Source organism: Parasteatoda tepidariorum, chromosome 3, assembly GCF_982258835.1.
Source record: "Parasteatoda tepidariorum strain Cologne lab strain chromosome 3, Ptep-v5.0, whole genome shotgun sequence".
Lineage (NCBI taxonomy): Eukaryota > Metazoa > Arthropoda > Arachnida > Araneae > Theridiidae > Parasteatoda > Parasteatoda tepidariorum.
The window spans coordinates 37395738-37410033 of record NC_141757.1 but is presented as its reverse complement, the minus strand read 5'-3'; the positions used below and the strand labels follow the sequence as shown (position 1 = coordinate 37410033).

At 31.3% G+C, this 14296-nt stretch overlaps 1 protein-coding gene across 1 annotated transcript in view; it reads left to right on the top strand.

Moving 5' to 3' along the window:
- The window catches only part of LOC107447194 (nose resistant to fluoxetine protein 6), an 88061-nt gene that overhangs the window by 25708 nt on the left and 48057 nt on the right, over positions 1 to 14296 (top strand). The window contains exons 6-8 of the mRNA XM_087159095.1: positions 4398 to 4498; positions 6395 to 6565; positions 13960 to 14053. Coding sequence (XP_087015221.1) covers positions 4398 to 4498; positions 6395 to 6565; positions 13960 to 14053 — 366 coding nt within the window. The remainder of the gene's footprint in view (positions 1 to 4397; positions 4499 to 6394; positions 6566 to 13959; positions 14054 to 14296) is intronic.

Below are 14296 nucleotides of genomic sequence, written 5' to 3'. Positions count from 1 at the left end.
AGCAAATAAGTGACACTTTCAAAAGGTATTAGGTCTACCTCTTTAAAATGTTTAAACTGGTTTAAAAGAAATTTATTTGATACAAGTCAATATTATTCCAATCCACGAGGAAAAGCTATATCTTTTCTGTTTCTCAGAGGAGTAGAAATTCCGTGATTATTATGATAACATACATTGATATGTAACAAAAAACGATTAATAAGCTAGGTAGAATGTCTACTGCCTTAAACAAAAATCAAGAAGTGTAACTTTTAATTGCTAACTTCGCTTTCAATTCCTACAATTAGTTCTCACTCTCCCTATATATATATTTATATATCTAGTTCAAATTTTCTATCTTTAATTAAGTGCTTTTTTTTCATCCACTCTTCAAATATATTTTTTTAAAGCTTGTAGTGGGAAACACTTGATGTTAATACACTTTTTTCAAATTTTGATTCATTAATTAAATATTATTAACTAGTTTTAGATGGGAGAATAAAAAATTTTCCTTTATATAAGATTCGCGATCGCAACGAACTATAGGGGGCGTTGTTGTATGAGACGCTTACCTGCGATTTCTATATGAACCGTCATTCAGTTACTCTGGAGACGTCGTTAATGTAGCGTGTAGCATTGCAACGTTCCTTCTTTAATGTGGCTTATTAAATTTGAAAAAGAAAAATGCTTGATGTTCTTTCTTGTACAACCGAAAACAAAATGGTATCTCTTTTTATTAGAGAAGGAACATCCAAAACACATCGGAAAAATATTTGTACATTAACAGAAAAAAATATGTATATTCTTATAAGAGTATAAATATGTATACCTAATGCCCGAGAAATAGTATTACTAAATTTAATGATATAACATGAAAGGCCCATTTAAACTTTACATTCTATAGTTTTAAGAATCATATTAGTTCAAAAATTAAAATGAACAAAAAGTATACATAATTTTATGAAATTTAATTTTGTAAACAACGTTTTTTGACAACAATTTTTATCAAAAAATTTCAAGTTTCAATAAAAATCATTATTTAGAAACTAAGAAACGTAAAATAAAGAATGCTGACGAAGCAAAAACAAAAAAAACAATTCTTTTTTTCGCCATTTTTAGTGCTACGAAAATTCGTCTTTGGGATTTGCCAAAAACAAAACAAGATGCAATTTTATTTTTTCAGGAGGGAAATATTTTACCGAAAAATCGAAAATGTACCAATTCCCACTACATAAAACTTTATCTTGGTAAACATACGTTTTGGAAATGTTATTTCATTTGGAATCTTATTTATCAGAGTTCATATGGCGATATGATTGTTTTGAATCTATGCTAAACTCTATATCGGCTCATTTTCCACCGAAATCCGATTAACTATTTTGATTTTAAATAAAGTGTTTTATTTTATGAATTGTCGCAAAAATTTTAAGTGTAGATTGGCGGCACTTAAAAACCGCCAAATCTGTAGCGGCGGTGGCGTTAATATGTAAGTACCGAATTTTTATTCCATACTTTTCTGAATCATATTATTTCAAACATTGGAAATTTACAAGAAGTATACATAAACACATAATGTTATACCATTTAATTTTTCAAAAGTATTTTGAGAACAATTTTTATCAAAAAATTATAAACTAAAAAACGGAAAATAAAGAATTCTTAGGATAAAAAAAACGATTTTAAGAATTCTTAACATTGAAATAAAAACTTTCATATTGTTTCCTTTTTTATTATTCTTATAGTTCTTAATCAGACGTAAAAAACCATTCTGTAGAGAACCATCATCAAATGAAAAAAAAATATTTACAAGCAAATTTTTTATTGTAAAAATCATTGCACTTACCTGATTTGTGATTCCCGGAGAATTCCAAAATGATAAGTTTCTTGTTTGAAAACTTTATTCTCAAATAATAGATACATAGTTTATACCTTCATTACTTTTAGATAACATACTACACTGCAAAATTTTATAATTGAGATGAATTTGAATATGTAGCTAAAAACAGAATAGCTGAATTCTAGTTGAACTTATTCTTTCAAAATTAAAAAAAAACTTACCAAGAAAACGATTTAAATTAATTAAGAATCAGCACAAATGGCACTATTTCAAGTAACTTGGATAATTTTTTATTGTTGTTTTCCGAATTATATGGATACAGAAATATATACTATTCTATAACGAAGAAGAATATGCTATAACTATTACAATTCTGTATGTTCTGAATTCATATTTATTCACTGGAATGACGAAAGCAATGTTGACTTCACTTTAATTCGTAATGAATTGAAGACAGAAGAAATGCATTTTACCTTAATACACACATCTGTAACAGTATCCGAAATCGGAAGTCATCAGTTGCAAGTTTGTTGATAACAGAAATTAAAAATTATTGAGGAATTTTTCTTCAAATGTTTGGCGTGTTCTGTTCCTGAAAGATTCACTAATATTATGGAGATTTTTTCAAGTTCTTCGGCCTTTTCCTTAGGGAAATTTTGTTTCTTATTTGCTGCTAAAAAATGGCGTCTGATTCAGTCAATGACTTTGATGGAACTAAATGAAAACGTGATAAATTAATGTCCGATATTTACAGGCTCCCGCTAGACGGCGTACTCGAGCGTTGCGATCGCGAATATTTATCTTTAAGTAGGAATTGACTTTAATTCTATTTATATTACTTATTAAAAACTAATCTAGGTTGTCACGGGCAACAAAAATACACCGATAGATGAAATTCAAAATTTTATTAATAGACATTTAATTTTGCAACGTTTTCTAGCAATTTTTTAGCTTTGCGGCAGTGGCGAGTAACAGTACAGTATTGTAAAACAGTATTTTCTAGTGGTAGCGAAATTTAAGTTACTTTGAATTTAGTATTTTCATTTTAAGTAATTTTTTCACCACTAAATTTCAAAAATTATGTCTTATATAAAACGCAACGTGAGAGCATCCTTGTTCTGCCTCTTCCCCCCATCTCCATTCCACCTAACTACTCCTCATGATCGAATTACTACTACAGATGAATCGGTTAATGCCGCTTCGCGGCAGCGCACCGAGATTTATATGATTTCTACCATCCTTGTTCTGGCTACTCCATTAAAAAGTAGGCGTAACTATCCTTCTTTAACGAATTTTCTATTTAATATGCTACCACTTTATTAAAAATATTCCAGAAAGCGGAGCAGTCGGCATTCCTAGCAGATGATTTTTTTCTTCTTTTTTTAAATATGAATAATTTGAAATGTAAATCATAGTGGAAGTTGCGATTGAAAAATTTAAGATATAATGAATAAAAAAAGCGAATTTAGATTTTACATTTTCGGATTTCTGGCGTCCAAAATATAGTAGCCGCTGTCTGGAAAATAGGGTTCCAATAGTTTGGGCAGGAGAGCTGTCCAAAGCTTGGATCCCTTAATGTTAATTTTACTTTTCATGTATTTCGCTTATATCGAGAACTTTTTAAGCGAAGTGAAAATTTTTTTACACACAATTATAAAATTCGTTTAACCAAAGATAATTCCATGCAAAAAGTTCTTTTTAGTAAATATTTAATACTTTTTATTATTTTATTTAAGAATGGTCGAAAAAATTTTGAATTGTGAGGTATGCATTTTTTTTTTTTGCATTGTTTTAACGAATGCAATTTGATACAGCTAAGTACATGAGCAAATGAGGTCGAATAGTGCCTGAGAAATTGTATTTCAAATAAGTCAAATACTTACATTTATATATAAAATTGATTTATAAAATTGATTGAATCCTAGAACGTATAAATCGATCCCACGGTTCTTGAAAAACTTCAGTAGTGGTAGTAAATTTAGGTTACTGCTAAAAGATATTTCTTATTTTCGTTAAGTGGGTAATAAGCCAGAACTTTATTGCGTATAAAATTTATTTGGAAATCAATTTTTAGTGGTAGATACGCAGAAATTAAGCTATCGACATTTGTTTAATTTTCGTTACCACTTTTTAAAATTTAAAAGACTCTCGGTAACCCTGGTAAAGATATTTTTTATCTATAATTTTTGAGGTATTTTCATTTTCCTATTAATATTATTTAAATACTTTTTTCTATGTAATTATTTTTCGAGCATCTTTTCAGATTTATTTTTAGAGTATTTTTAAAAGGGATTCCATACTGTTTGGGAACCCCTGAGTTATATGATGTATTATAAAAAAAGGTTAAATGAATAAAAAATTAATTTTCTTCATAATATTCGCCTCTAAAGGCAGCAATCTCTTCGTTTGACACTTAGGAATGAGGTATGATTTCATCTCAATTTAATATGATTCTTTGTACAAGATATTTGGAAATGTGTGTTAAAAAGTTGGGGAAATTTATTTCAAAACTGTAAAATTTTACTATGGTTGTGTAAACAAAAATATTACTCCTTAAACTTTCTTTTTTTATCCCTTTTAGCATATTATTCAGCTTTTTAATCTGCATGGTGGTGCTAGGAACTTCATTGGATATTCTAATCAGAAATAATCCAAATAATGATTTTGAAAAAAAGGAGAAAAGTAAGTTTTTTATTTAAAAAAAATACAGTAGAACCTCGGTTTATTATTTTTCATGGGACTATCCATAGCTAATGATAGATGAGGGAAAATGACAAATGTTTGCTTAGATAAAATATCAAATAATGACTTGAAAACATATGAAAAGTAATAAAAACAATAGAATTGGAAATTAAGAATTAAAAAAATTGTTTTAATTAAAAAAATTAATTATGTACTTATTGTAAAATAAAGCGAAATAAATCCATTTATTTATTCAAAATATTTGGAAATCTTAGCTTTAAAACACACTTTTCTTTTCATCGCAAATAATATTTTTTCGACTTAGTAATAAACAGCGTTCGTAAACACAATACAAGTAGTGAAACTACTGTAGTCGCTGATTTTTTCGTAGTTTGTAGAGTAGTATGCTATTTTTTTTAAAAAAGTAGTGTGGTGAGTAGAGCGATATAAAAAAAGAAACAAACAATAGTTTGTAGCGATTCCTGACAATTACTTTTAACCTTAGTTTAGAATACGGTTCTAACTCAACTAATTATTCGAATTAGATTAGTACAAATTTGAACGAGTCCGTCAATGGATGCAATGGAAATGACCCTGTTTCTGCAGCTGAGCGTTAACAGATACGTCGTATTTAAAATTACATATAATTAATATTTGAACTAGCCATTACGAAAAATAGATAATTAATCACTTTGGTCTCACTTTCACATGCAAATGCACACTCTTGAAACATTTTTGTTATTTCGAAAAAGGGGAACGTATTTTCAATGCCTTTAACTTCTTAAAGAAAAAAGAGAATTAAACAATTAAAAAATTGCAAGTATTCGATAATTTCTGATTTCTTAAATTAAATATCCGTCTTAAAAGGCATAAAAAGTTGAAGGTTAGAAAAAAAAAATTCAAAAAGAATTTTTGGAATAACATGAATAAATATTTCTTAATTATTCCTAATATTTAATATTAGCCAACATCTTATTCAAAACCATTTTGAATATAAGTGTAAATTAAGTTCTCCGGCTAAGCACGTCTCCGTAAAGTAGTAGTTACTAAATTTCAAAGTTGTTTCTAGTCACCACTTTGAAAAAATAAGTAGTTGCAGTTGTAGTTAACTACGTTTGTAACAAAATAGCTGCAGTTGTAGTAATCTACAAAAATAATGTAGTTTCTCCGACCACTGGTAATAGATTACTGATGTTCAATTTCTGCAACTTTGAATGATTTCAGAAAGTTCCTTATAGTTTCAAAGTCTTTAAGAATTTCCAACAATGTTTTCACCTATTGTGGTTCTATTTCGTCATATTCACCAACTTTACTTTACATTTCTTCTGCTTTTGCAACCATTTCTTGAATAGTCAACATCACAAATTCAATTTTTTCATCGACTGATGCAAATTCATTTAATGTGCAGCTTGAAGCGTCTCTTCCAAACTATAACAAATCCTAACCATGAATTGTTTTTGTCGCTTTCTTCCCCATGTAACGCAAAATGTTTATTAGTTCCATCAAAAAGTCTTCCACGAAGTCTAATTTGCCCCAATGTTATATCCAGGAGTTCTCTTGTCTTTTGGATTGGGTTCAAAATTACAATGATACTGAGTTGAGCTTTGGTAGTCGTGAGCTCAAAATTGGGTCGGCTGTTCAGCGATGGTTATAAAATTCTTGTTTTAAATGACGGTCGAATTTTTGAACGACAGTCGCGTAATATGATATTTTTAAAAAGCGAACTAAACGGATATTATTAGCATTATATGTATGCATAATTGACGGGATCGTTAACATATGATTGTGCATATGGGTAAACGAAAGATTCAGATTCAATGGATCGAAGTTCGACATATTATTATTCATATATCATCAGCCCATTAAATATCACTTTAACTTTATTTTAATTTCCAGGTGCAGGAATTAAAGCATTATTATGCTTTTCCTTATACACAAATTTCATTATTCTTTTAAAGGAAGACAACAATCCATGTACTCTACACATATTCTATGGTCTTCGAGTATTCTCAATGACTTGGATAATATGGGGTCATTCATATCTTGTTGTAACTTTCCGACCATTAGGTAAAAAAAATTCAACCCTTTCAATGCTTATTTTGCTAGTAAAAATCTTAAGTGCATTTGCGAAATAAATAATTTAAAATAAATATATAAAATAAATTAGATCGTAGGTGATGGAGAAAAAAAATCGAAAATGAAGAAAATTGGCATGAATTAAAATTAAAAGTTTTCTCAAAAATCTGTAGATGTTTGAAAAAATAATAAGAATAATGCTATGTCTATTTTAGGGAGAATTTCTTGTTTAGGAAAATTTCCCTGACACACTTTATAAAAATAATGATCAAAGCCTTTAGAAACGCAATGTCCAGTGATCTGCCAAAATGAATTAAAATAGTTGTAAACAAATGAGCAGTGCAAGTAGAAATTGTCTAACCTAGCAATCATTTTAATTATTTTCACCCGGTAATTTCTATATGTGCAAGACTGCCAACTTTTGTTGATTGTGTATGAAATATTTTGTGAAAGGCGTGTAGTATTTGGCAGCCCTGTATATGTAAAAATCACTAATGTCTCTATATAACATAAAAAGATAGAAGTCTGATGCTTGGCAGTCACGTGACTTCAACCAATCAGAAACGGCAAATAGCCGCATTAGCGTTGACCAATAGCAAATTTTTAGGCTTCCAATTTATTCCGTTTGATTTGTTACAACTGAATTTCCAACATGAAGTGTTTTCACTTGTATGTTTATACTCCGTTTGTTTTTATGCATTCGGTTATTTTTACAAGTCTTTAACTTTTCAAATTCTGTTTTTGAAACGGAACGTAGTTTGTGATTTTTTTTGTTGTTTTATTAAATAGAAAGTAGCTACTCTCACACTCGGCAAAATCAACTAGGCCGCAGCGACGAGCAGAGAAGACGGCAACGTGAGAGAAGTCGTAGAAATTATGTAAAAAATAGAGAACTTATAAACAGTCGTCGACGCAAAGCTAGAGTTGTAGCTACAAATAGGGTTGAAAATCAATAGTTAGGTGAATCTCTCAGCGACGACTTCCCTACGCTTTCAATTAGTGTCATGAATGTAAAATGTGATTACTGTGATGCTTTAGTTTTTCAAAATGAGCATGGAAGAATCAAGCATAATTGTTGCCATCATGGTAAAATTCAACTAGTTTCCCCCCAGTACCCCGAAGCACTAAGAGAATTATTATTAGGACATTCTTCTGATACACAACATTTCAGACAGAACATACGCTCATACAATGCATTTGCAATGGCAGCATTTGCACCTGCTGAGGAGATTCTTTTTAATGGTATAAGTTGTGCTACAGTAAAAGGTGAAGTAAATGCACTTGCAGCTACCGGCGTTATACCCAAAAATGTTGAAAAACCAAGATATGCACAAATTTATATTCACGAAAATGATGCAACATATACTGATAGGTTATCTGACAAGTGTAGTTTGCCTGTGTTACAAATAATTCAAAGTGTTATGAGCCCTAATCCCTATGTTAAAAACTATAAAACACTTTACCAGAAATATGAAGAACATCCGGAAGAAGATGTTCATTTAATGTTTCGTCGTAGTGCTATTTCTGACGGTCGTCGATATAACTTGCCGGCTTCAAGCGCTTCGTCTGAAATCGCAGCAGTCATCGTTACGGGAAATGATGGTATTATTCCATCTGCAATAGATTTTGTGGTTTATCCGAAGCAAAATTATGAATGCCAAAAATTATTTAAATTATCTCAACATGTGGAACCCATGGTTTTCCCATTGTTATTTCCATTAGGGAATCCAGACTACTACGTAGATATGAAAAATAATTTGTCTGCTCGAAGAATTAAGGCAGTGCAATATTTTGGATGGCAAAAATTATTTAAATTATCTCAACATGTGGAACCCATGGTTTTCCCATTGTTATTTCCATTAGGGAATCCAGACTACTACGTAGATATGAAAAATAATTTGTCTGCTCGAAGAATTACGGCAGTGCAATATTTTGGATGGCAACTACGTGTCACCAATAGTTTTAACATTATAACTATGGCTGGTAGATTGACCCAACAATATGTCATACATGGATATATCACAAATGAGTGGAATCGATTAAATTACTTTCGCACACATCAGGATAAGTTTCGTCGAGAAAGCGTGCAGGGGCTTCAAAATCAGGTTGAACGTAGTGCCGGAAATATGTCTGACGCAGTTCGCCTTGGTAGGATAATGGTACTACCATCAACATTTGAAGGAAGTCCTCGATCGATGCAGCAACATTTCCAAGATGCCATGGCTTTATCAAGAGAAGTAGGAAGGCCAGATTTGTTTATTACCTTTACTTCCAACCCGCAATGGCCTGAACTTCGAGATTTCCTTAGAACACTACCTGCAGACTATGCTGCAAGTGGCATTCCACACGTGGCTGCTCGTGCTTTTTTATTAGGTTTGATACTTTCATAAAAGAAATTTCTTCTGGAGCTGTTTTCGGCAAGATATTAGGGTATACATATAACATTGAATTTCAGAAAAGGGGTTTACCCCATGCTCACTACCACATGCTTACCCCATGTTCATATTAAATCCTAGAGACAAATTACTGACACCTGAAGCACTTGATCGTTTCATTTGTGCTGAAATAGTCAAAGAAAATTTTCCAAACTGGTATGGAAAAGTCATGAAACACACGTTACATGGACCACATACTGCCGTAACTCCATGTTATAATACTTCAACTGGCATTTGTCATAAAAAGTTTCCATATGCATTTAATAATGCCTCTGATATGTCTGGGAATGGTTTTTATCTCTATAGACGCACAGACAATCGTGCAGAAATGCATTACTGCAACAAAAGAGTTAATAGTAGACTTATTCCGGTTGATAATTCTATGGTAGTGCCTTATAATCCATACTTACTTACGAAATATGATTGCCATATAAATGTGGAGTATTGCGGTAGCATCATGGCATATAAATACATATTTAAGTATGTCAATAAATGGCATGATAGAATTCATGTGACGATTGCAAACAAGCAGGAAAACTCTATAACTAATGATATCCAAGTCTATGTTGACACTCGATATGTGAGTTCGATGGAAGCTGCTTGGCGTCTGTAGGAATTACCTCTCCATGAAAACAGTCATTCAGTTATTCGACTTCCGGTGCATTAACCTGGTCAGCAATGTGTCACTTTTCAAGAAGGTCAAGAAACGGAAGCGTTACGTTCACAAAATTCCGTTAGTCAGCTCATGCCTTTTTTAAGCTTAATTCTGATGATCTTGAAGCCAGGCAGTACAAGTACAATGAGATTCCAAAGCATTATGTTTGGATATAAAATAAAAATAAATGGAAAAAACGGCAACGTGGCGGTGACAAACTCATTGTACGTTTATATTCAGCTTTGCCTAAGGACAGTGAGAGATTTCTCCTTAAATTTTTGCTCCAACATGTTTCTGTACCAAGTTAATTTGAAGATCTTCGTACAGTTAGTGGTCAGGAGTTTCGCCCTTTTCGTGAAGCCGAATATAGTTTAGGTTTCGGAGAAAAGGACAATAAAGTTGAATAAATTTTGAATGAAGTTAGCCACTTTATGCTGTCTAAGCAATTGCGAATATTTTTTGCACATCTTCGGCTGACATGCGTTCATGTTAATGCTAAACAGTTGTGGGATAAATTTTATCCACAAATGTGTGAGAATTCAGAGGAGCAAGTATGTTTAAAGGACATTGAGCAGCGCCTAAAAAGTGAAGACAAAACTCTATCTGATTTTGGACTTCCTTCTTTACAAAATGAGGTACCAACACATTTTGATGAACTTTCTTTGAAACGAATGACTGCTAGCAGAACAAAATGACCATCAGTTGCACTGTAGATTTCTTCAGTGTAGCATATGGTAACGTTCCTTCTTTATTGCGGCTCATTAAACTAAAAAAAAAAAATTTGATATTCTTTTTTATGCAAGTGAAAACACAATGGAATCTCTTTTTTTTAGAGAAGGAACATCCAAAACACATCGGAAAATATTTGTAAAAAATCTTCTTATTAGAGTTAAAATCTAGTGCCTGAGAAATCGTTCTACTAAATATAATGATATCATATGAAAGGTCTATTTAAACTTTACATTCCATACTTTTCTGAATCATATTTATTACTTCAAACATTAAAATATGCGAAAAGTATACAGAAACACATAATGTTACGTGATTAAATTTTGCAAGAAAAAATTTTTGACATCAATTTTTATCAAAAAATTTAAAGTTCCATTATTTATAAGCTACAAAAAATTAAAGAATGCTTACGATAAAAAAAAGTGATTCTAAAAATTCCTCATATTGAAATAAAAAATCTTTCATATTGTTTCTTTTCTACTTTTTTTTTACCCTTAATTAGACGTAGAAAACCATTCTATAGAGAATTATCATCAAAATAGATAGATGATTGGATATAGTATGCATTCAGGAAAGATCTCTCCACAACCAATCAATCAAAATATGAATTACCGAATTCATTGCTAAAGGTTTATGCAATAAAGAAACCACCGACACGTTGATATCGCAAAAGCATTTGTTAGAATCTGGTATAAAGGCCTATTTACAAAACTAAGAAAATTCGAAATAGCCACTGATGCTTTACATATTATCAGGGATGCCACAAAAGACTAAAAATGTAAGAAGTAGTAGAAACTCAAATCTTTCTTTTATTTATTTAATCTGTTCAATTATATTCAATCGCAACTATCACCATTACATGCACTGCAAAATATTCATATTTAAAGCAAAAACATCCTTTACATTCACTCTCAATAGTTAAATGAAAAAATTATTCCAGGAAAAGTAAAGATTTCAAATTTTTACTAGTCACCACTTCTTTTAATTTTTAGTCACTCGTAGCATTTCTGTATTACTAATTAATATTTAAATAACACAAAATTCAGATTTAATTTCGCAGAATAATCTGACTACAGAGTTTTTTAAGCAAGTGCACCACAGGGGAGCATCCATGGTTCCCTATTTTATATTATTACACTTCCCACATAAATACGAGAATAAGCAAAATATAATAGCTTTCTATGCGGATGATATCGCTATTTACCATTATCAATAAAACTATAATATTACAGCAACAGAGAATTTGAAGATTTTAAAAATTGGTGCCTTAAAAGGCTAACAGAAATACACCCTGATAAGTCTAATTTGCTAATAGTTTGAAATAAAAAAAAGTTTCTAAACCCATCAATCAAAGCTTATCTCTTTTCATCCAATTAGTAACTACTGTTAAGAAACAAAGTAGGCTGTGGTAGCTTAGTGGTTAGACCAACGACCCTCGGTTCGGAGGCACCGAGAATAGATTTCCGAAACCGCTAAGACCCAACAAGTACATGCGTCTCCATAAAATCAGCGGAATTCAAAGTCCTGTGGTCAGTCATTCGACAGTACCATGGGTAAAGGGATCCGAAAAAAATTTCCTTTCAATTCAGATCTATGTCTAAATTGTGCAAGTGGCCTTACAAATGAGTGGTGATACCTTCTTTCCGGAGATCTGAGCTAAGTCGCACTTTCACCCTAGCGGTTCACTCTAGTCGAACGAAAGAAGCTCCTTCCTGACTTAATTCGCAAGAGCAATAGCTGACAACCTTGACTTGTCCAAGTGTCATTAGAAAAAGCAACAAGAAAGGAAAGTGCTTAGGACTTAACATAAATAATAAATTCATTTGAAATGATCATATCGAATTAACTGCTCAAAAAGCACAAGTTCTATTCTAGTTGCTGAAACCAATTTTTCATCCTCACTCAAGGATCAGCATCAACAACAAAAGTCTCAAATGTTTTCATCCTATTTTAACTTATGCATCTCCATTATCAACCCCTTACAAATAAACCACTCAACAACTGAAGAAAAGATAATCAGGTGGATGCTAGGAGCTGTTGGGGTCATGAGCAATTAAAAGATAAAACTTGAGATCGAAGACATAAGTATCCATATCGCATAGCCTAACTTCAATTTTTGCATAGAAGCCCAGAACAATGATGCCTTAAATTTTAACTTCAAATTTAGTCCGGTAATGCTACTTTTACTCTCGGACACCAGAAAAGCTTATATACCAATAAGAATTAATAATCTAATTCTAACTCAATCAATATTATCTTTTAAATACTGTATATCGACATAAATTACTCAGATTTGATTGGGGAGTATCCTTCCTATGAAACAGAGGACAGCCATGGAGGATCCCATGTTGGCTCATCAATTTCATTTACCTTTTGTATTTACTATAGTCTTTTGAATAATTTTTTGACTTGTAAATAGCTATGTTTTCCGGCGTGTATATAATTTTAACTATTGCTTCCCATTACCTTGCTTTCAATTTTGTACATAAGTTATAAATTGAGATTAAGATAATTCATTTACGATGCTAAACAATTGCATCCCAATCAGGGAGTGTGCCGATTAATTATTTAAACAATTATCCTCTACTAGTCAAATTCTCTCATTGTGACGTAACTAAGAAAACTCTTAATCGATCTTAAAGCCAAAATGTAAATATTTTCCTCACAACGCTGCTTCATCCTTGCTCTGAAAATAAACAAAAACCGATTCTGAACTGTGCGGACAGGTTCCGTTTCTCAGATTTGCACAAAACATAGTTGAACATTAGCCTCCTTGCTTGGGAGGTAAACATAAACATCACACCAAAACAGTTAAGAAGCTCCGCCCTGCTCACGCGTTGTATTGCGAAGAATCAGTCATTATCGTTCTCTGCGGCAAATGCTAACTCGTACTGTAATATCTGGGCAGGTTTGATACAGGTTTGTAAAAACATTTCCATAGAGAACATTTTTGTGATAAAAAGATGGAAAAAATTCCTTCATATTTATTAGTTAATGAAATCGAATATAAACTATAAATTCAAAATCACCTGAACCTTTTTATGTTTGTATAAAATTTGTAATTAATTTCACAATTTAATTTTGAATCTCCATGTAAAACACGCAAGGCAAGAAAGAAATGATTATATTCATTGTTGCCTTATGATGTTATTATTAATTAAGTTGAAGTTTAAAGAAAGTTTCCTCTCACGTATTTACTTTCATTTCTTCTACTTGAAAATGTTCATAATTATGGATCTAGTGATCTAATACATAATTTTATGCAATTAGATATTCAGATTACCCTGGGGACAAATGTTTTGTGGCATTCGTGTAAGCATTTGATTTTACCTAATTCGGGTGTAAGGATTTCAAAATTAATATTAGTTTTGTTTTGAAAGGGACATATTTTATTCTTCAAAATGGCATATTTAGTTAGTTTATGTTTTGTCTAAATGTACAAGTTTAGAAATAGGTATAGGTTTATATACATACATTCTAACTTGTGTACACGTTTGAAAATAAATCGTGTCAAAAACATATAACCTTAAACACTGATATCATTTTAACATTTCGCTTGATTTCAGGTGGATTACACCACAGTCAAGACATAATGAAAGATTTGCTTTTCCAGGGTGTACCATGGGGATTTTTAGCGGTTGAAAACTTTTTCTTTATGAGGTAATTTTATCCTATTCATCTTGTAAATTTTGACGCTAAGATGATACTTTCTTGTGAGTGGAAAGCAAATTGGAGTTAAAAGAAAAATAGTTTTTATTCTGGATAAAGAAGCACTGCTACAAAAATAAGCGGCCTGAGTTTTATTATGCCTTTTTTTCGAGTTTCATTAAATCTTGCGACATTACAATTTAAGACTTTTTATAAACAGTTTGTATTATTATGTTGCCATTAAACTTTGCAATA